This window comes from Lynx rufus, unplaced genomic scaffold (genome assembly GCF_022079265.1).
Source record: "Lynx rufus isolate CCGP_SWC_20201006 ecotype Redwood Valley unplaced genomic scaffold, mLynRuf1.p SCAF_11, whole genome shotgun sequence".
In the NCBI taxonomy this organism is placed as follows: Eukaryota; Metazoa; Chordata; class Mammalia; order Carnivora; family Felidae; genus Lynx; species Lynx rufus.
In genome coordinates this window covers 5,123,918-5,147,151 of record NW_025814825.1, presented here as the reverse complement: position 1 = coordinate 5,147,151, position 23,234 = coordinate 5,123,918, and the positions used below count along the sequence as shown (strand labels likewise).

Below are 23,234 nucleotides of genomic sequence, written 5' to 3'. Positions count from 1 at the left end.
GAAAAATGAGTACAGCAAGGGAAAAAGGCAAATTGCATTTAAATGTCAGTTTCTGATGGGGCTGTGGTTTGAAGTAAAGCTACAGGGGATACTCAATCTCACTGAAGTTTCTGGGACCTAGGTCTTCGGTTACATGGAGTTTTATGGTTTTGTTTGTAAAACAAGTTTAGAGGGTCTCTGGAAGCTAGGCAGAAAAAAGTAAAGGACCGTTTTTCCTGGGATGGCATTTTATGATCTGCCTTGATGTGTTAAATGGTACCTTCCCACCATGCCATTTGCAATCCAATTACCTGAAGATAGTGGGTCTGACTGGAAGGGCTTTATAAGCCCTCCTGTCTCCATTGAGTTCACTGCTTCATATTGAAAACAAGAAAAACAACAATAAAATCCAAACTCCAAACACACAGTCACCGAGGAGAAATATACCTGGCCAAACACATGAGTCTGTGTTGGAGGTGGGCAGCAGTTCTTACTCTAAGGTCAGCCTTGGAGAGGGTATGAGAGTCCAGGTAGTTCAGATGACCTGACCATGATAACCTCTGATACTCCAACATTACAGTGCCTTGAGGCACTGGGGCCTAGGAGAAACAGGGAGCCTGAAGGCCTTAAGAATTTCTGTGATCTGGAGGGAGTCAGGCTCTACTCTTGGCAACAATCATTCCCCAAGCTGAGGGGCTTCAGGGCAGCAGGCTGAGGACTCCTCCCCCACCTCACAAAACAACCATTTCAAACTTCATCCCCAAAGTGGAGCCACTCAAAGGTCAGCTGGCCCCGTGGCCTCAGTTTGTCCTCTGGTGCTTTGGCGATGCTGTACATATGGTATCTAATAGAACTCACTGATCCAAAACCCTATAATAAATCACCAGGCCAACGGGATAAAGGAAGAATGGAATGTCAGCCTTAACTTGGAATTTCCTTGCTTTTGGCCATTTATGTTGCAAGCTTGCAGATGTTTAGAAATCTCTGCATCATTCCCCCCCCCCATTTTTTTAATTACTAAAGCTTAGAATAATTACGAAACAAAAATAAAAAATAAATCTTTTCTTGGTATTAATAATCTCTTCTTACACAGGAGTCAGTTGGGTAGGTTAATTTCTAGTTAGGAGGTTGGTGTGGTGTGTGTGTATGTATGTGTGTGTGTGTGTGTGTGTGTGTGTGTGTGTGTTAAGCCAGTGTTTAATTAGGGAGTCTCTTATGTGTTCATTATAAACCTGATTTTTAGGGGGTGTTTAATATCAGTACCAAAATTCCCTTTGGGGTTGAATCCTAGAACATGCTGTCTCCAAATGTGGCTGCTAATTTTTTTTTTTTTTTTTTATGGGCAGCAGGGTTTTTTATTATTCATGTTGAAACAGAGCCCAGATCAGCCTCCATGACTGGCTGTATGCTGACAGTAATGGCTTCTACCAAAGGGCTGTTGGGGGCTGTGGGTAGCTGGGGCTTGTTTTAAAAGGTTCAGAAACTACCTGTTAACATGAGAGATAATAATGGTTTCAGAGGAACAATTTCAAAATTCTCCTACAAATAGTATATACTTAAGGTGTTTCTAAACTGGTTTCAACCCAAGGCTCATGCACAGAGGTCAATTATGGGAGGCAAACAAGTCTCTGAGTTTTTAGGGAAGTCCTGTGGAGACATGGCATATATCATTTCAACATCCCTAGATGTGCTAGAACCCACAAAGTGTGCTTTAGAGTCAGACCAACTCCTCAGATAGACTGGCTGTGAAATGACAAAGAAGCCACATCACATAGGAGTCTCTTTGCTTCCCAGAGCTGAAGCCCTGACTCCTTCTATCTCAAAGTCAGCATTTGCTATCAGTTTTATACAGGATGTTCTCATCTTTCTAGATCCTGTTATTGGTCCATCCAGTTAATACCACGCACTGCCTTCCAGCTCCTGGGCAAACCAACAGATCCGCTCTACGGGGACCCGTGGAGCTGAGATGATGTGAATTCTTAGTCTAGGGCTGTGGGTATTCAGGGACACGGCTCTGGATGTAGGGTTCCAGAAGACACAGGACAGGATGTGTCTCACAGAGGTATTTCTGTGGAGGACAGCAACTCACCTCTGATGATTCCTGGGGCTTTGGGGCATTCTCTTTTTCTTTCTTGCTCTTAGGGATTTCATGTTTGATGCGTTTGGTTCCTGATACTTTTGTTTTATTCTCATTTTCCTGTGAACTGTTCTCCTGTTTCCGAGGTTTGATTGGAGGCAGGGGTTTATCTTCCTCTCCTTTAATAAACCTTTCATATGGTAGGATTAATCTGGAAGGATATCAGAAGAGATGATCAATCTTGGGAGGCAATTCCAGGTAGCATTGATGCTACTGGGGTTTAGTTTCTTTTCTCAATACAAGCAATTTATTGAATGACCTCATCTCCAATGACACCTGTGCATTTCTAGAAACTTACTCCACACTTCCGGGATCTACTTCCTTGGTCAAAACCAGCACCTGGTAACTTACATACTTCCTTGCAAGACATCTTTCTGGTTTTATGAATCTATATACCAAAGATACCAATGGAAGCGTCCAAAGTTAACATCATTATCACAGCTCATGGAACCTGGCTAAGTGCCAAAAATATTATCACAGCAATGAAAGCAAGACTAATGACAGCTGGCATTCATTTATTGCTCTGCCAACTATTATTTATTGAGCACCTACTATGTGCATAAGTGCTCAAAGCACTGAGATATAGCAGTGAACAAAGCATTCAAAGCCCCTGACTTCATGAACATGATAGTCTAAGTATGCACTAGTATGTGCCAGGTAATGTCCTAAATGCATTATGTAGATTATTTCATGTTATCTCCACAGTATCTTTCTGGAGTGTTACTGTAATTGTTATTATTATGATATTACCACTACTACTACTACTATTATTACTATTCCTTTTTGAGAGATGAGGCAAGCGAGGCCCCAGAAAGGTTAAATAATTTGCTTAAGCATTACACCATTTGTTAGAGATGGAATTTGCACCTAGTTCTGCCTGTCTCCAAAGTTTATATTTTCATTCATGTTAAAATATAGAGCAGACACTTAAGATAAAGAGGTTAATGGGAGGCAAGCTCAGTGTGGCTGAGAGACAGCTGTCTTCTCCCGAGTTCTGAGGTGGGTGGGTGACTCCCACCCGTTTTGGGGTGCCAAACAAAAGACAGCCCCAGTGAGGAGGGCGGACAGACCACTCAAGCCACAAAAATCAGAGGGCTGAAAAATTCAAGCATTTTAATTATATAACTTTTCAAACAAAGTACATAAAATTGTTCTAAAAAGAGAAACATCAAACAGCTCTAGTTTTAATCTGTTTTCCCTTTGCGACATAGCTCTTGATCTGAAAGGGAAAAATAGCTGATGTAATTAAAAGGGATGGATTGCATTACAATCTCAGTTTCAACTGCAGTGATTAAAGTTTTTATAATGCATTTGGTATGATTAATGACTCACTGTGGGATTAATACAAGACTCAGCCTTAAAAATATGAACTTTAATACGGCAAACATAATTTGTTTTAAATAAGACAAGTTGACTCAATGAAGAAAATGTACTTGGCTTATAAACAACATAAATCTGTTCAAATATTGGGAACCCTAATTATTTTTAAACTAAGACTTCCAGGCAAAAACTTCTTTGGTTTGGATATTTGTTAGCTATCCTACCATCGGCTTCTAACCAGGCAATTTGGATCTCAGCTACTTCAACACACACAACTGTTCAGGTTTGCGAGTACAGACGTGGGGGCTCTTGTGATAATAGTTCGATGTTTAATAAAATACCAAGGAAATTATGGGAAAATGAAATCCCGATTTACAGCATATTAGAAACAAAATTCATTTACTGAGCATGCTCAGACAAGGTATGTGCAAGGAGGCGTGAATAATAGTTTCGAGCCCTCTGTCTGGCAGTGGGCCAGCCATGAAGATCAACACAGCCCGTGGGGAATAGTTATCTTCAGATCCCATTACAAACTGAGTTTAAACATGTTACAGCTGCTAAAACTGGAAACTGTTCTCTCGATGTAGACTTACTAAAATAATATATGGTTGCCAAATACCTGACTCCCACTGTAATATTACAGTTAATGTTTATATAATAAAAAGCATAACTAAGCAGAAGAGAGAAAAAAGCAATCTTGTTCATACTTGAATTTATCCCGTCTCATCTGTAAAGTCCCCAACATTACCCCGATTCCTTTTATCTGCGTGGTCCTGCCAGGGACTTGATCCCCCTTTAACATCGGCAGGTTGGGGATTTTTGTCTGGGGAGCGAAATGCATTGAATATTTTAAACGGGGGGAAAACATTTTAAATAGACTTTAATGAAAACATATTTTTATTGTTGGGACGGATAGGTTTGTTTTACTTTTGTTTGGTTGCCATGGGAACCCAAGTAGCATTGAAGTCTGGGTATTCCAATGGTTGCTGTTTGTTGGGACCCCCCCCTTGCCCTCAGCTTCATTCTGTAATCGCGACGGTGACACGTGGAGGAACCCTCTTCACCGGGAAGCATGACAGTGTTACCTCTGAGTGTAGGGAGAGGGTGACAGAAGGCAGAGAACTGGGTTGGAGGCACACCCAACGTGGACCCCTCCCCTCAGGCTCTCACAGGCCCGGGCCACCCAGGCCCTTTAGCTGGGTGCCTTTAGGAGACTTTAATTTCCTTAGACAATTCTGCAGATTCAAGAAGCAGGGCAACATTTCCATTTCATTTTTTGCTTTCATTTTTTTGTCCTTTTCTTTCTTTCTTTTTTTTTTTTTTTCTTCTTCACTCAACTCAGCAGCTGGCTGGCCGACAGCAGTAAAAAATACATTTCACTTTGCTGGTCAAAGGCCTAGAGCCAGAAGCAGGAAATCTGGAATTAAATGTTTCTTGTATCTGGAAAGAGGCATGACTAAGGTAAAACTGAATCCAAACACAAGCTTTGCTTGTTCAAGGCTTCCAGAGGGAGAGAATATGTGAGTGAGTGTGTGTGTGTGTGTGTGTGTGTGTGTGTGTGTGTGTGTAAAGGTCAATTGAGTGGTTTTTTTTTCCTCCTTCTAAATCACTGAAAGATAATTATAGTGGCTCAGGGAAAAAAAGGTTCCCAAAATAAAACAAGAAAGGCAGCAGCTAAAAGGAAACAAGTAGAAATATGGCCAGCTAAGCCCCAAAGAACAGGGCACGATCTCACACAGCACACAAACAATCACTGTTCATATAGTGATTTCCGTTTGGTGCGATTTTCACTGAATGTTTTTTCAGTTATCCTGTCATGGTACAACACAATTACCCCACAGGATATGATCTTATCATCTGATTATTAGAAGTTTTTACAGTACAAAAAGACGAAAGCTATTATAGGCTTTGGAACATTTTAAACGTTTAGGGTAAATGCAATACCATTAAAAACAGGTTAGCCAATATTAAGGTCAACGTTACCCAATGCAGGAAGCTGAGTAGGCTCGTATTGTATAAAGAATCTAGTATAATGCAACATGCCTGTGCCTTGTGGATGATTATTCCTCAAATATTTGTAGTACAACAAAGATTTAATCAGTCTCTAAACTATACAGCTAAAAGCAAAAATGCACCCCAGCCCCTGAGAACTCATTACACAGCCCATCTTCAATGGGCTGCAACTCTAAGAATGTGGGTTGGGCTTTAGGTGGGTGGAAGTAATGGGGAAGAGAAGCAATATATTCATTAGAAAATCCAGAGAGATTTTTACCCCTGATCTACATCTACTCTGGGAATTGAAAGCTTGGCAGATAAATGGGCCTTTATTATTATCCAGATTTCACATTTCAGATTAGCAAAATGCTTATTTACGATGCCATTAATGGATCTGAAATAGGTAAGCCATCATGTATTAAAAAATAACATCTTTCCATAGGCATAAGATTTGTAGCAGCATGAGATTTTATTTTTCCCTAGGAATAATACAAGAATAACATTTTCCACCCCACAGCAGAAACAGTAGGGGAGCCTTTTGCTATCACCAAGATTCTTATTAAATTCAGTCACTGTGAAAGCAAGATTTTTTTTCTCCTTCTCCTTCTTCATCTTTTTTTTTTAAATAAAGACGACTTAAAATCAACCCAAGTTAAAATTAACAAATCAATAGCGTTATAACCTTGATTTATTAGCATCTGAGCCACTAAATTATCATCATACAAGAAATTGCTGGTTTGAAAAGATTTCGGCTTTGTTAAATCTCAAGTTAAATAATGGTGCTCAGTATACTAGGTTTTTAGATCTGCCTCATCTGATATTATGAAAAATTCAATACATTTCTCTACAGCAGAAGTCAGGGGTCAGCAAATCTATTACTGTAATGTAAGTAATCTGGCAAACTGCCAGCTCTTTCTCTCTTTTATTATTTTTTTAAACACCAAGGCAGATAATTTTATATTTACAAATTCTAAAATCCTCCAGGGTCCTGCCTCTCTTTCTTAACAAAAACCAGCAGCCTCACATTCAAGAAATGTATATCGCCACATGTCCTCATCATTTGCATTTCATACAAAAGAAGAAAAGACTTCATCTTTATTAGGCAGCGCTGTCCCCCTCCCTTCCCCATACTCAGACGGAAAATAATGTCAAATCTCTTTTGAACGAGTAACCACTAATAATCTTCTGTATTGATTAATGCTTGCATGGAATGACTGAACTTTGGGGCCAAAAACATTGAGCAAACAGTGCTTAAGAGGAAAAATGAGAATCCATCTATTTATAGAGCTCTGCAAAATGATAGTATAATACTGTCTAGAACTGACTCAGTTTGGAGTGGGGGAAAGAAGTAGGTAATTTATACGGTTGTAATTGATCCTCAAACTCACCCTCGTCACTTTATAGACACTGTTATGGTATCAAACCTGTGAAAAACTCTAGGCCCAAAGATCTGCTGGTGCCCCTGGAACAGAATACCTTAGGGTCAGAGGGAAATAAAGTTGGTGTGCCTGTAAGGGCCAAAATGCTCCTACTATACTTACAGTATTAGGCTTTTGTATGGCGGTAGAAAAGAAATGACATATTGGTTCCGCTGGGGCTTCGGATCTGATCTGATCCCAAATGAAGTCATTATACCTCTAAGTTGATTCCAGGGTTGATAAATTCTAAGGCTTGGCCAGACATTTCCCTTCTCAGCCAGAAATTGAAAATATAACTTCACTGTGAAGTGTGGGAAGCAATCTTTCACCAAATATGGAGCCAATAGAAGGTATATTTTTCTTTTTTGAAGATGATGTATGCACCCTTGTTAAGGTTCCAAGAAGACTAGAAAGTTTCTAATCTCACATACTGTCCACCTCTCAGGGTTCCAGACCACAACCATAAAAATGGCAGAAGGCATTTGGGTGATTGGTACCAAATCAAAAGTCAAAGACACAAATGTGCTATGTCAGCGTACACAGAAGTGGGATGTTTCCTCAGTGGGCACAACACTCACTGAGTACAACAGAAACTTTGTTCCTGTTCTCTTAAAAACCAAGCTCCATCTGAGAAAGATGTGGGCCCTGGGTAAAAATCTCCTCTATTTTATGGTGTGTTTCTGGAAAACAGAGAAAATAGCGTGCAGAGTGTGAGGAGCAAAATGTCAGTAACCAAGAGAGCTGAGAAAGAGGTCTCCAGCACCCTCCTAAAACAGATGAGGAGGTGAACTAAAGGCTTTGAGCATTGAACCATGGAGACAGAGGCCATGCTGACCTGTAGGCCATGGAGAATGGTGAATGGCAGGACTCATGTGAGCTAAGAAAACCACGGGAGAATGCAGCATGGGTTCTATATGGAAGACTTAGCTTGACCGTGAGGTCACCAAGGGTAAACTGTATGGAGTGCTTTAATAAGGAAGTGGGTATAAATAGCATCATTTGTATTCTATGTAAGATACCCAAAAGCCATGTGGCCCATTATATCAACAATAATATATGGCCACTTGTCATCAGAAAAGGTCTTTCTTGGGAAAATTACCTGCCTAACAGGGCTTCATTGCCTACTCTAGAGACAACAGAAGATGAACAAGAAACTTTTTTGAAGGCATTAATACTGTCCATTTGCCCCTGGAAGTGGTGGGAGAGTTGTTTCCTAGGCCCATTAACGACTCTGACACCTTCTTCTGTGGTCCTGGAGTGCCTGTAACCCTAACTAAGTAAAAAAAGAAAAGCAAGGTACATGAAGCCTGGGCCGAGCAAGATGGTGGCTTGACTCCTATAAAGGATTGTCAATGTGAGAGAGGTTGCTCAGGGATGACAGGCCCGCTGAACTGCAGTTACACTGGTCTGTGGGGGCCTGAGGTGGGAGGATGGGGAGAGAAACTTCTGGTTATTCTTATATATTGATTAGGCATTCCAATATTAATAACAGGGACCATGTAAATGCCTATTAATAGGAGGTATTTGTATACCTTAAGTTCAACTATTACAAAAAGAAGTATATACAGGTACATTATTTTACTCTCATTTTTATGGATGAGGAAATGGAGGTTCAGAGTGAAATTATTAAATGACTAGTCAAAGGCATGCAGCTATTAAGTGCTAAAATTTGAGTTCAAACACAGATCTGTCTGAGCTGCCTTCATATCAGCAGGGTAACTGCACTTTTATACCTTGTCTGAGAAGCACTGACACTCAGGAGATACTAAACTGATCACCCCTGGGTTAGGAGAATTCTAAGCACTTAAGGCACTAAAAAAATCAGGGTGAGCATTCTCTTTTTCTCAGACGCAACAGACCTATAAAATACACCCATAGCCATTCCACAAGGAGTCAACCCATTAGAACAGCCCTATGGCTTGGGCACTGGGCACAATACTCCTTTTTCTAAAATACCATGACTCTCGAAAAGGTGGTGACCCTAGGTGGATGAGGCCCAACTTGATGTTGGATGGTAAGAGAAACTCAGGAATCATATCCCTTCATGAATTCCAGCCTGGGGTACTTCATCTTACCATGTTTGAGGTTCTCATGGCCTCCCCAGTTAGAATGAAAGCTCCTCAGGGGCTTTGCTTCTATGATGCCTCCTTGTCTCTTCTAAGAGGGTCTAGACTGATGTTATCCCCATGTCTTTCACACTAAAGAAAGTTGGAATGGACTTAAGGCTGACTTTATGCCCTGGGATTAAAGTACATTCTCACAACAGAGGGCATAGACCATAAATAGCACCCAGCCCTCCACAATGTCAGCCAGCAAAGATGGCGGCAATCATTCTTCTCAATGAAAAAACAATGACTAACTCAGAATCAAGTTGCATGGATCCATTTCAAGGGCAGATGAACATTATTTCAAGAGTAACAGACAAATATAACTACAGTGTTTTCAACATAATGAGCACCCCACAAATGAAGGCAGACAGTGTCCATTATGTGAAGACAGGCAAACAACTATTGCATTTAGGTCTCATCTACGTGAGACACCATGGGTTCCAGAGCTTCTGAAATGTTCAACAATTCCCCCAAACATTTACAATTTTGATCAAACTTCGTAATAAGTTGTATAAAAACAAAATGTTCTGAGAGGTTTTCGGTGGAAGAGTTAAGGATATATTTTAATGGTAAACAATTACATTCTTCTGTCATCTGATGCTTTTTTTTCTTTCTTTTTTGGAAACATGGCTCTCTGAATTTTCAATAGTTCTTTTGTGAAGGCATCTGTTACTCACGTAATTGAAAAGATGTTTGTGCAGTGGCATGCTTGAGAGTACAGTTATTTAATCTTAATGATAAAGCCCCGAGGACAGAAAATCATAAGTAGAAACCTCTTGTTATTTATCAAAAAGAAAAGGGGCTAAGACACCTAATCTATTCTCAAATTTAAATTCATGCTTGATGAAAACTATCAATAAAACATAGGACCTGAAAAGTTTCTTAAATACTGTACCCAGGTTCAAAGGAGTGAGAAAGGGGGGAGGTAGGGTGAAAACAAAAATGAGACAATAAAGGAGACTGACAAAGAAAAACTGCTGTTTGGCAAGCTTTTTTTGGGTCAAACAAAGAACTTGCTGTAGTTTACAGCATGACATACACACTTGATTAGTTTGTGCCTGAGGGTGTTTTTACACTCGATAGTGTAAACTCCAACTTCTATTAATTACAACTTGCATTTAGAGGCAAATTTAAGAATTTTTAAATAGAGATTTTTCAAAGGCTGTTGTTTATTTTTTTTTAAAGCAGAAACCAGTTTTTCTACTCCAGGGCCTGGCGAGAGTTTTGTTTTCCTTTTTAAAAGTTTCTTGAAATATCCAGGCATTGGAAAGTTATCAGAGCATTTTAGGCATGCTGAGTGATACAGAGGAAGGCTCTTGCTTAGGAAATTATCTGACTGTCCTTTGGGGAGGAATTCTATAGGTCCCCCAGAACAAGCTTGGTGGAGTGTAGACGGAAGAGTGGCAGAAATGCCTCAGCCTGCCTGAATCTCAGCACCTTAGGTTTCCCAGGCTCCTGGCTGTTGATAAGAGCCAGGAGGACTTCTGTGTATTTGAGGAAAAAGGGAGTTGAGAAAGCCTGCGTGGCAGTGTTGGAGAGGTACTAATACCTGTGCCCACTGGCCAGAGCCCACATTACCAACACAGTATTTAGAAAGGAGCTGCAAGTCCAGACATTGGTCAACCCCACCATGGTCACCCATGGGTGAGGATGGGAGTGGTCCAGCCACTGGACCTCAGGGCAAGAGAGTTAACAGACACTGAGAAGATAAACTGCAAGACCTGCCTGTGGTGGGTCTGATTTGAAATTGAGCCTTAGTACTCCCCTGACAGCCTCTTCCACCACCTCGTTCCCTACCTCTTTATGCACATTTTGTAGAAGAAACTGTCCTTTTTGTTTGGATTGAAATCAATTCATTCAACCCCTAATTCCTGAGTTCCCAGATATGTTCATGATGCTGCACTGGGTGCATTGGGGAGACTCAAGGAAAGCAATACCACATGATCCTTGCTCCCAAAAATAGTATCTTTACTGTTCTTGAATTCTTCAGCTGAATATTTTAGCTGTATGTTGATCTCTGTATGTGTGATGTATGATGATCTCTCAAGTTCTAACTCTTTTAAGATCCAGTTCAAATTTCTAGATCCTCCTGGAAGACTTTGCTCATTCCAGCTGAAAATTCTCTCTTCTTTCTTTCATCCCTGTTGAACTTCTTATTTGTATCTATTACTTACTTACCTAAGGTTTTTATAGCCTTAAATATTCAACTCTCTTTCATGTATGTATGAACTAAGAGTCAGATCGTATGATAAGTTAGATAAGCCAAGGATCATAGTACCTCCCAGTTCTATTGAGTTGGTAGCACTGGCCTGGGGGTGCCATACTGAGGAGAATTCTGAAGCTGAGCTTGGCCTCATGGAAAGTAGCATCATGTTCCTTTAGCGATCTCTTCCATAAATGTGGTAGGGTGAGCACCTCCTCATTGTTTGTCAACCCTACTCCAAACTCATTGGTTCATCCATTTTCATTATCCCAGAGAATGCTTTGTACATCATAGATATTCAAAAAACACCCAATGGCTCTTGAGGACAGCGGCAAAGGAAAAAGGCAGTCAGTCAGTCACTCAAATGGCAAATCACTCCTATCCCAGAAAAAGAAAGTGGCCACTGGGAGGGGGCTTCTTACCAATTTCAAATGTAATCTCAGGCTATGTTGAAAGGCTGATACTGCTACATCCCAAGAAGTACTATATACCACATCTGGAATCGCTTTGGGTATTCTGAGTGACACAAATTGGAGGCATCTACATAAGAGCAGGCCAACCTCGTGAAAACCCATAAATCGTGCTCTGAGGCTTGGTTGAATGGAATAGGAGGCCTTGGAGTGGGAGAGAAGCTTTGCCAAGCATGTGGCGGCCCATCACCAAGGAAATGGCATGCAGAGAAAGAGTCAGACCCAGAAGGTGAGGGAGGGCCAGTGGGAAGCCACAGATGGTGTCTTGTTCAGCATGTGGAAGAGTGTTTAGATGAAGAGCACCTCCAACGGTGGCCTGCTTCTTTCTTGTTCCCCAACTGCAAGGCGTTGGAGCAGAGACTGGATTAGCCCAGTGCCAAAGGTAGTTCAGTCCCCACAGAACTTGGCAGCTTATAGGCTACATTTTGCCCAGGGGTATGTTTAGTTTAACTGATGTAAAATATTTTCAGAAATATTGGATCCAATATTTGCAAGTCAGGTGACTTCATGTAAGTTATCATGAAACCATTCAAGGTCTGACAGTACTGAGGCTGTATCTGTCCAAGACAGTGGTGTTGGCTGATCCTGCCGGGCCTCTCTGGCCTGTCTGTGTGTGCCAGCTTCCTACTTTCCTACCTGGCCACTGCACTCACCTATGCTACCTCCCCCACAGACATCTGAGTCTGTGCCCGGGGGTGTGGAGTAGTGCTTCTTCAGTGGCCTGACATGAAGGACCAGTTTTCTGAGTTTCCTGTCTGTTGCTGACTGACACTGGTGTAAAATTCGTAACTCATAAAAATGAATTAGTAGAAAATGAAATTTAAGAAAGGCACATAAAACACAAGGCCCGATTTTTTATTTGTTTCAACAGACATAAAATGATTCTGGCAAATTGCTACGTACGTGTAACAATGCTTATTCATAATTATTCTGTTCACAGAACACAGACAGGCCAGAAACCCTCACTTGAGAAGCACTGGACTAGAGGACGACTAAGGGACCTCTCAAATCTAAAATACTCTGTGATCTTGCCTGTGTCTTTCTGAATTGTGTACTGATTAACTTCAAGGGTATCAAAATGACCAAAAACATAGCAAATCATGTCCAGGACATAAACAGAACTGGAACTCACCTTACTTTACTTTCCCTTGGCTTTTTCCTCACAACATGATTAGCTGAGTTCCTTAAGACTTGATATATTTTTGGTCTTTATCTTAAAGCACATATTTATCTTACTCAAAACATGAACCTCTCTTTCTTCAGAGAGGAAAGGCTGAGGTCCAGCTGTCACTAGGGTTCTGCCCAGATGCGTCTGGCTTGGGTACCACTGACCCCAGGTCACTGCAAAGGAGGCCGCCCCAGCCCTGCAGCAGGACAGTCTTGCCAGGGGAATACTTCCAGACAAGGCAAAAGGTTAGAATTTGAAATTGGGCATTAGGTATATAAGAAGATGATGCATAAGTGCTCATTTCCCGCATATAAGCACATTTGTTTATGATTTTGATTTTCTTTTTTTAAACATTTTTTAATGTTTATTCATTTTTGAGAGACAGAGAGAGACAGAGCATTAGCAGGGGAGGGGCAGAGAGAGAAGGAGACAGAATCTGAAGCAGTCTCCAGGGTCTGAGCTGTCTGCACACAGCTTGACGTGGGGCTCGAATTCATGAACCATGAGATCATGACCTGAGCTGTAGTCGGACGCCCAACCGACTGAGCCACCCAGGCACCCCTGATTTTGATTTTCTAAATACTCAGAAAAGCACATCATAAAGTCCTTTTGCCTCAATGCTCCTTTTTCCAACCCTAATAACAACTTCACGTGCTCCTCAGACACAGACCATGCAATGTATTCAAGAAAATTCAAACCAGTGATGTGGTATTCTATGTGAAGATTTTTTTTTCCCTCTTGTATGTGCTTAAAAAAAAAAAAACAACATTTTTCTAAAAAAGAAAACAAATCTGCATGTGAAAGCAAAGTCTTTAAAGTGAATTACTATTCCAGAAAACTAAGCTAAGAGAATGCCATAAAAAGAACCATTTCCCTTTTTTGCTCCTGTCCTGATAACGGTGACTCAGCACATCTTCAACAGAGAGAGTCAGATCAGGAGGAAAATGTTCTACTTAGCAGGGTCCTGACCAGGAGGAGCTGGGCATTTTTCTTTGCATTATAACCGATAGGAACTTTATCTATAAATCCTGGGCAAGGAATGTCCAGAATAACCACACTTCATGAGCTTTGCTGAGTTTGAGACGTCTACATAGCAACAGTCTCGCGATGGGGAACATTAATGCTTTTTATATTGGTGATCAGCTGTAACATGAGCAATTAAGTACAGTACTAATGGACTATGGCCAGGAGCCTGGTACTAATATTAAAAACTGACAGAGATGAATAGGTTTGGAAGTAAAACCAGGCTGACAAAGACATTTTTATGAAGTGCTTGGACCTATTTGATTTAAACCAATCAGAGGCAAGTTTGGACGAGTCAGGCCTTCAGCAACAATGATGCATTCACAGGCATTGTACCATTTCTGCTGTGCCTTAAATAAAAACACTCATTGATTCTTTTCAACAACCCACACTTTCATTATTACACTCATTAATAAACCAAGAGTGCCCGAGTAACATACAAGTAATATTCACTGAGGAACTGGCTACTTTTTTCTTGTTGGAAAATGAAAACATTTACTGGAAACATGAACCACACCACACGAAAAATAAATCAGTGGATAATGCCTACTAGATCACTCATTTCTTCATCTTCTAGGAAAGCAAAGCTGGTGGTAAGGAAATAGGAAAAAGACTGAGTCTCTATACCGGAGTGAAAAGAGTGAAAAGAGTGAAAAGAGTGTGACTGAATGCACAGGGGGAACTCGGTCATTCTGATCTGACCGGGAAGGTTTGACAGATTTCCACGGGCATCTCCGGACTAGACGTTTGCCCACAAGACCCTGATCTTTTTCAACTTCTTGAACCTTCTTGAAAACGGTGGCCTTTCCCCAATCTAGACCTCTCTGTTCTGTGTTAGCATGCCTGTAATTAGCAAGAAGGAAGGAAATCTGCCAAGTCCCTAAGCACAGTTGTGGCTGAGAGCTTCAGGCTCTTCTCTGACCCAAGCAGAACTGTTTCTAGTCACTGGACAGATCTCGGTGTCCTCTGCCTTTCTCCCGTAGAACCATTAAAGAGAATAAAGATGTAAGACATCTGGAGCACTTGCCCCAGACCTTTCTGCCTACCACAACACACAGGAGCATGGGTGATTCCTTTCAGGATCATGAAAGTGGGGCCTCTTTTTTTTTTTTCCAGAAAAAGTCAGTTATCTGCAAATTTAGTGCTTCACTATTATTAATTACTAATCACTCAAGACACCCTTTGTATCTGATCATGACAATGTGAAAGGGGCCTAGATAGTGAAAGGATATCCAAGGAATATGCTAACCACCCTGGGACAAGGTTTCTGGCTCTGTGCAGAGCTTTCCATGTTGGGGGTCCCACTTGGCAGCTGACTATTGATTGTCTCAGCTCCAAACCTACTCTTCTGTGTTCTGGGACCGGAGTCCCGCCCATTACATGTCTCTTTTGTCAGTTGTCTTCCTTTTGGGGTTCTGCAAATGGGGCCATAGCAGGCCAGGGGAGGGGTGGAAGTCCCTTCTTCTTTCTAATTTGTTCGCTGCTCATTTCAGGGCCAACCCAACAGTGATGTAGCAGCAGCAGTTGGTTCCAGCCTCTAGCTTCTTTCGACAGTCCCAGAACTATCACCCTCCATTTGCTCTGGGGCCCAGCACCAGCTAGGGAGCACTCCCTCCTCAGGTCTGAGCCTAGCTCCGCGATGCTCCACCTCTGAGCTCAACCACCAGCACTGGTTGGGAGCCTCCCGGGAAGGAGGGATCTTAACCCCAGCTCTGTGAGGCATACTCTCTAAACTTGTGGGTGGCAACAGCCTCTCCTCTAGGCCCCAGGGAACCTGTGGTTATTACCTCCGTGTTAACATACAGCTTCACAAAAACAGTGGTTTAAGCAAGTCTCTATGTCAGTTCTCTTTGTTGAATACCTACTGTGGTTTTTATTGTCCTTACTAGATCCTGACTGGTAAGCACTGACCAAACAAATTCTCGATTTAGAAGAGTGAGTGACCTAGCATCTCAAAAGTATTTAATCCAGTGGGACACCAAACCTTCATGAAACATCCCCTTTACTCCCAAGAATGAGGAGGGAAGAGAACTTTTTAAGAATGTTAAATAATGTTGTATAGTTGCTAAAGTGTAAAGTATCTTTCCTAGAATTTTCCAATTTGACTGACTGAAGGCATTTGGGATTTTACTACTGCGGATGAGGTATGTCATGCAACTAAGTACAGATCTTGGTATCTCATTTAAGATTGAGGCTATTTTTATCTACACCAGTACTTGAGTTAATTACACACACACACTCACTGTATTATCAGATCCAATCTTTTTTCCATCAAACCCAATCTGTTTTTTGATCATGTGATGCTTTGTAATACGTTTAATATTCATCCTTAAAGTGAGTGAAACAGCTGAGATACACTCTTTTTGCAAATTTTAACTGCTGTTCTGGTCCTTTACGTTTGATGGTTCAGGTGTTGGGAACATTTGCACATGGAGGTATGGGAGGTTCACTATCAGAATAGAAGCTCTTTGAAAATACAGACGGTGTTTCTAATGAAAATGTTCTGATTAAAGCCTTGAATCATAAGTCAAAAATAAGTTGAATATGTTACCTTAAGTGCTCTTAACACAACACTCACCTGAGATATCTATGCTATTTTGTATTAGGGTTTCAGTGGTGTACCTGTTATGTACAGTGAGAATGTAGGCTGTTGTAGTAAATACTGAGAGAAGTAACACTCACATTTAAAAAACTGATGTAGCATACTAAAAAAAAAGGCTAGGAAGAGTAATAATTTGAATTCCTGTTACCATTTTAAAAAATCCTTGTGGACTGTAACAGCACGTAAGGCAATCCCTTAGGAATACTTCATGGGGATTTTTCCATGGGCTACTAAACCCAACCTGGTTTACTAGGTTATACCGACCAAAACATTCTAGGCTTCGTCGAATGGCTATACTAAAAGAGACTCTATGCTGAATGCAACACAGATAAAAATTTAATTGAACTAAAATAAAATATGACTAAGAGTTGATGCTCCAGATGACATTATCTGAGGATGCATTTGTATGATCCAAAGGCAGGTGTTGGGCATCTGGGATGAAATTGGAATGGTAACTCACATGTAAAAGGCAACCATCACATTAGGCAGTCATGTTTTACCTTTCAAACTAGCAAGCTAACTGGCCTGTTTGTTCAGCTGTGTCTTGACTTCATTCCATCCATGACTGTTATTAAAACATATGCATATACACACACACACACACACACACACACACACACACACACCTCTACTTGGATCTGAATTTGAAACCAGGTTGCTGAGTCAGTCAACATTTCAGCAGGGAAATGCCAGAGATAGAGAAGTTGGTGTGACTTTAACACATTAAGTATGGACTAGAAGCGCAGAACAAGGATAATGCATGAATTCACTAACAGATCTGCAATGCTGTGGACAACAACAGTCCTAATGCAAAGAGGAAACACTCTTGTGGATACAACCTTCATAGTAGGCTAATTTGGCATTACTTCTTGTTTGCATGATCATCACCTTCTGAGAGAAGCTAAAAGTGTTAGAAAACTGAGCCATGCACGGCTTGGCAAGAAAGGATTTTCTTGGTGAAAAGCATAGCTGTAGAAGAAAAATACCAAGATGGGAAAAAAACAATGGATCTTATCTGGGACCAATTTTCTTATTAAAGAAATGCTTACTTTTCAATATTAACACATTCAATGTTAATACATTTCAATGTTAACACACTTACATGGCAACCTCATAGTAACACTGCAGACTTAGGATTTCCAGAAGTGGAAGGTTCTCACAGTAAATGAACCTACAGAAAACATACTGAGTAGTCTAGGCTTGTGTTGGGGGTGGGGGGGAAGGCATTGTCAAATAGGTGGTCACAGGATAAAACCAAACTAAAAGAACATCTAATTTTAGCCCCGGTAACCAGAGAGAGCCACGTCCCTTAAAAAACCCCAAGGCGGTATGCAAGGTAAATATGCCAGGGGATATTTTCTATTTCCAAAAAAGTCCTTTAGACTTCTCCTTATCCTTCACCAGAAGCTGCTTCCAATTAACACACTTTTAATTAAGCAAGGGCTTTCTAAGAAAGGGCTTTTTTTTTAAGAGTAAAATTCATGGTATGTGAATTATATCTCAACTTTTATTTTTTTAATGTTTATTTTTGAGAGAGAGAGAGAGAGAGAGAGAGAGAGCATGCACGAGCGGGGAAGGGGCAGAGAGGGAAATACAGAATCCGAAGCAGCTCCAGGCTCTGAGCTGTCAGCGCAGAGCCCGACGCGGGGCTCGAACTCTCAAAGTGCGAGATCATGACCTGAGCCGAAGTCGGGCGCTCAACCGACTGAGCCACCCAGACGCCCCCGAGAAGGGGCTTCTTACCTTTCATAATGTCTGCGGGTGCAAGTGGCGGCGCTGGTGCTGCCAGGATTACCACCTAATTCATCATAAATATGTTTCCATTGACGCCGGGCTGTTATCTGAAAAAATGGCAATGGGAAATTCAATCTTCATCATAAGAGATTCACAGTTCCAGGATTCAATACATATGCAACAGGCAGAAGAGAACAGCCTGTTCTGGAAACCCAGAAACAGAGAAGTCCACACGAGTACATGGGGAGACTCGGGTTTTACAGTGAGATCTCTCCTTTAGCACTTTTCTTTATAATAAAAACGGAATTCTGCTCTGGGCTCTGTTTTGTCACCCTAAGGCATCTCCCTGGACATTTATGAAGCTAGTTCCCCCCGGGGTCCCAAACTCATACTCTGTTCCTTTATGTCAGTGTGAGGAAGCATCCAAATAAAATGAGATTTCAGCTAAAATATCAGTTTAAGAGAACCAGAATTAACACCGGTTGCTTAAGGAGCAGGGAAACGGGTGCCCAAGGACGTAGGAAAAGAGGGAGAGTTTTCACTAAACGTGCTTTTGTATCTTCTGATTTCTGAACTGTGTGATGCGTAGACTACTTCAAAAACTAAATAAAATTACTATGTAAATTAATTAAATTGACCCAATTGGTTGTGGGATTTGCAGTCATCTCAGGCTAAATGGTTATGCCAGCTCCTCCCACCACCCAAACAAAACCCAAATCTCCAACTGTGTATGTTGCGAGCTGTTTGTTTTTATTCACTTAGGTCAGGAAAATGGGATATCCATCAAATCCTACGAAAACGAGCAAATTCCAAAGCTAAAACGCAAGCTCAGTCTACTGTTGAGTTGGGTGAATAAAACCAAACAGCTTGCAATATACTGATGGCATGCTATGGCCCTATTTCCTTTTTTTCTTTAATTTTATTTTTGTACATAAATTAAGACTTTACAAAATAGCAGATGCATGATCTGGCAAATGATTAATTTGGGGAAACCACGTCATTTACTAACATCCGAGCAAGTCTAGTATTTCCTTGAAACCAGGAGACAGAATGCATTCTGAGGTCCTTGTGGATGTTTCCAAACAGAGTTACAGGAAAACGCTGTTATTGGAACGTGCAGGGGGCAGGGCGCTGCACAGGTGCCAGTGGCACTGGATACAATCAGAGTAGGAGGCTTCTTTTGGAAAATAACCGCAAAGCTGCCAGCAGAGTTCACTTAGGGGCTGAAGGCAGCAATCCGAGGGGAAAAAAAAAAAATCTCAGCTCGCAAACAGGGGCTCGTAATTGTAATGGAAGGAGGAGGGGTGGTTAAATATTATAGGGTAAATGGCACCTTTTCCATCTCAAGTAAAGACCCCTTTATTTCCATAAACCCTGCTCGACAGGCCCGGGTAGGACCTCGAGATCATGGGAGCTTTGCATTGTTCAGCTTCCCACGAAGCATGCTTGAACCAAGTTGTGTCCATAGTCCTCTGTAGACAGAACCACCCTTTACATCTACTAGCAGGTATGGCTAAAAATAAAATCTTCCTTTATTTATAGCTTGCTTTAGATTATAATAAATGGTTTCAAGCCCCTTTCAAAACACTCAGAATATGTGTTTTAGTAATCATTTTACATTTAATTACAATCTCCCCCAATCTTTTTAATAATACCATTTCAGGCTGGTCTGTTTGAGACCTGTTGAGACCTCCCCTCCCATATGTCCATGTTATTCCTCCAAGCCCTTAAGATACTGAGGCCCCTTGAAACACACCTCCATATTCCACCCCCCACCCCCACCTCAGATGGGGTGGGGAGCCCAGCAAGGCCAGAAGACAGCCTATGTAAGTCCCTGCAATCACTTCAGAGGAAACCATCGCTCTTGTCGTCCTTTATCTCTTCTATGCACTCTATTTCATATATTTTTTGAAAATGTATTTATTTATTTTGAGAGAGCGCATGAGTGCAAGCGGGGGAGGGGCAGAGAGAGGAAGAGAGAAAATCTGAAGCAGACTCTGCACTGTCAGCACAGAGACCAACATAGGGCTTGGTCCCACAAACCACGAGATCATGACCTCATGAGCCCAAATCAAGAGTCAGATGCCCAACTAACTTGGGTCACTCAGGCTCCCCTCTACTTCATATTTTATAAAGAGTTTTCACATGCTTGATTATCACTTCATCCTCCCATCAGCCTGTGAGGTAGATTAGAGGATTCTCGTCACAGATGAAGGAAGCAAGACACAGAGAGGTTGCATGACTTGGCCAAGGACACACAGCAGTAGAATGGCAATGCCAGAACTCATAGCTTAGGATCCCAGAGCAGACTCTTTTCATGACATCAAAACGGTGTCCACATCAGATTGAGCTGGTGAATAGCCCATGTGTGTAGCAGGGTGATAATACAGAACTCTGGGGATCTTTTGCTTCAAGTGAGGCAGAGGACTGTGGAAATCATAGCTTCTGCTACAAGTTGTCAACTATAAGCTGTGGGTCTCTTACTAGGGGGGAGATAGTGCAGCAAAGAGGTCAGCAGGGATCTAAGGGGATGGGTTAGGTTAACAGTGCTCTGAGATTTTACTCTCAGTAAGTAAAACTATGGTTCCTCTGACCCTGCCCATGTGTGTCTCTAGTTAGAACAGAGGTTCTATATGTCCACCACTGAATCACAGATAACTCTCAATTATATTGGAATCCTTCTACTTACTCCCCCAGGCACCAGACATTTCTTGAACATCTCCCATTGGTTGAGTACTGTGCTAGCAGCTGGGACAAAACAATGAAAACCAGACCCAACACCCAACATGACCATATCCTAGTGTCTGTGTGTGTGTGGTGGGGGGTGGGGTGGGGAGGGATAACAAAAATAAAGAAGGGACGGAATAGATAAGCAAAATAATACAGGTTGTGAAAAATGTAATGAACAGGAGACCACTGGTGATGGGATATTTAATGTGTGGAAACTGACCATGCCTCCCTCCCACAACCTATCATCTAGACTAGGGAGTAGTACCCTGTTCAACCCTGGCCTATCACAGAAATGACTGACTTCTTTAAGAATAAATAATGAATTATCAAAAGGAAAAAACAATCTTCCTCATACTAGGATTGAAACCGGCAGCAGGAGGCCAGCATCAGGTCCCATTTGGCATTATAAGTATGTGTGGCTGGCCAGGGGTCTGTGTTAGCCCCTGCTGTAGCAGGTGCTGGTGTTTAAATACAGTTTTTACAAGTGAAAGTTCATCTGGAGCAAAGACAAGGGCTGGGCCTTCCAGGAAGTGGTCCCTGTTTACCAAGCTTCCACAGGCTGGCCTGGATGAATCAGACCGTTTTGAGATATTTTCTTTCCACAGGAAAGTCATAAAATGTGCTCTTTCCAACTGCTAAATGATTTTATGCTTTTAAGTGCACAGTGCTCCTGGGTACACATCTCCATTTTTTGTGTCCAGATGCGCTTTTAATTCAAATGCTGCCCATGGGCTTTAAAGCAAGAAATGTCTAAACCTTCCCATTGTCTAAACCCACAGTGGGTCCCAACGCCCTATAAGGAGAGAGGAAAGGACACGAGAGCCCCGCCTGGCCCAGCCACCGGGCATCAGGCTCCCACCTGTACAAACCTGCCTCCTGTGAGAGTCTGTGTTCATCATGCCGAAGTGTGCATTTGCTTAGGGTTGTTATTCTGTTGTCCAGAATGTGTGTTAGCTTTAAAACCCCATTTGGGCAAAACCAGTGTCTGCCTAGTAGTCCCCAGCCCCACTCAGCTGGGAAGTTTGATACCGCCATGGGGTGAGCTTGACTAACGCTTTCATTAAGCCGAGGCCTCCTGGTTATGTACATGTTTCAAACTGACCTCATATTATTTTAGGTTTTTAAGGATACAAAGGACTTCTGCCTCTTTGTTTCCTCAAGAAAATGGTCAAATTTTCTCAAGCAATGATTTCTCTTAGCTTGTGCTTCTCCTGTGATCTCCTTCAAGATCCTCATTTAAATGTTAGGGATTCATGACATCAACCCATCATCTACTGCTTGTCATTTTAGGGCCCTGTGCCAGGTACAGAAAAGCATAGAGGTAGAAGGTAGAAGGTGGAGGGTGGAGGGTGGGGAGATACCATGAAAACAAAGAGAAGTTGCTGCTATCAAGGGTTCATGATTTAGCAGGAAGCATAACCCCATACAATTAACCATAAAGCAAGATGAAAAACCGAACAGACCACACCCAAGTAAAACAAACCAATGTAGGTATACAAGAGCCTTAATCTCACTTTGAAGACACTTGACAGTTACTTCTTTCCCCAGTGTGGGGAAGACCCAAGAAACTATGAAAAGCTCTATACCTATTATGTTCATTAAGTTTCATTGCTTCTAAATATAGTCATCTTCAAACTGTTCTTTAGAAGCCAAACTATGTTAGAGGTGGCTTGAAACCAGCTTTCTAAATGCTCACCTCTGCCAAGAAAACAGGTCCAGAGAGTGGGAAAGGAATCTTCCCCTTCTCTACTTTCCTGGATGGACATAGGAAAATATCCTGTCACTTAAAAACAAAACAAAACAAAACAAAACAACAACAACAAAAAAAAAATGGGGAAACTATTTTAACCCAAGGCACAGTCTTGGGGCTTTGGTTTCTCTAACCTTTGAGGTTGCAGGGATGAAATAATCTTGGAGTTTTTGTGGCTTGGTTAGGAAACAGCAATCAGAAATCTTGCAGGACTCGAGTGTGTCCAGAGCTTAAGAACGTAGGAGATGTGAACTCAAAAGGCACACTGGCCTGCGTGCAGTGTTACCCAGGCAGCTCTGAGAAACAGCCTCTTTCTCGGGACACCTTGAGGGCGGACTGAATTCAAGGAAGATGACTTTTTTTTCCTGGTAGTACTCCAGGAACTGGAGCCTTTCAAAACTACATGACATCATCTTTGGCCTCGAGAATTTTGAATTAAGCAAGAGGCTTTGTCCGTCCAGAGTTCTAGGGTTAGATTCAGAGGGTGTCTTGAAATGATGTCAAAGCCGGAATCTGGTGTCAAAGCCTAATCCTTCCAGCAAGAAGACACGTGGCTTCTTCTTCCAGATGAGAAATAATGGTCCTGTCTCACCCATG

General features: G+C 41.7%; 1 protein-coding gene across 2 annotated transcripts in view; it reads right to left on the bottom strand.

The window, feature by feature from the left end:
- Positions 1-23,234, bottom strand: part of ARID5B (AT-rich interaction domain 5B) — a 179,937-nt gene that overhangs the window by 7,551 nt on the left and 149,152 nt on the right. For both annotated transcript variants that reach the window (XM_047072823.1, XM_047072824.1), the window contains 2 exons: positions 18,167-18,264; positions 2,069-2,267 (listed from right to left, as the gene is read on the bottom strand). In XM_047072823.1, coding sequence (XP_046928779.1) covers positions 2,069-2,267; positions 18,167-18,264 — 297 coding nt within the window. The remainder of the gene's footprint in view (positions 1-2,068; positions 2,268-18,166; positions 18,265-23,234) is intronic.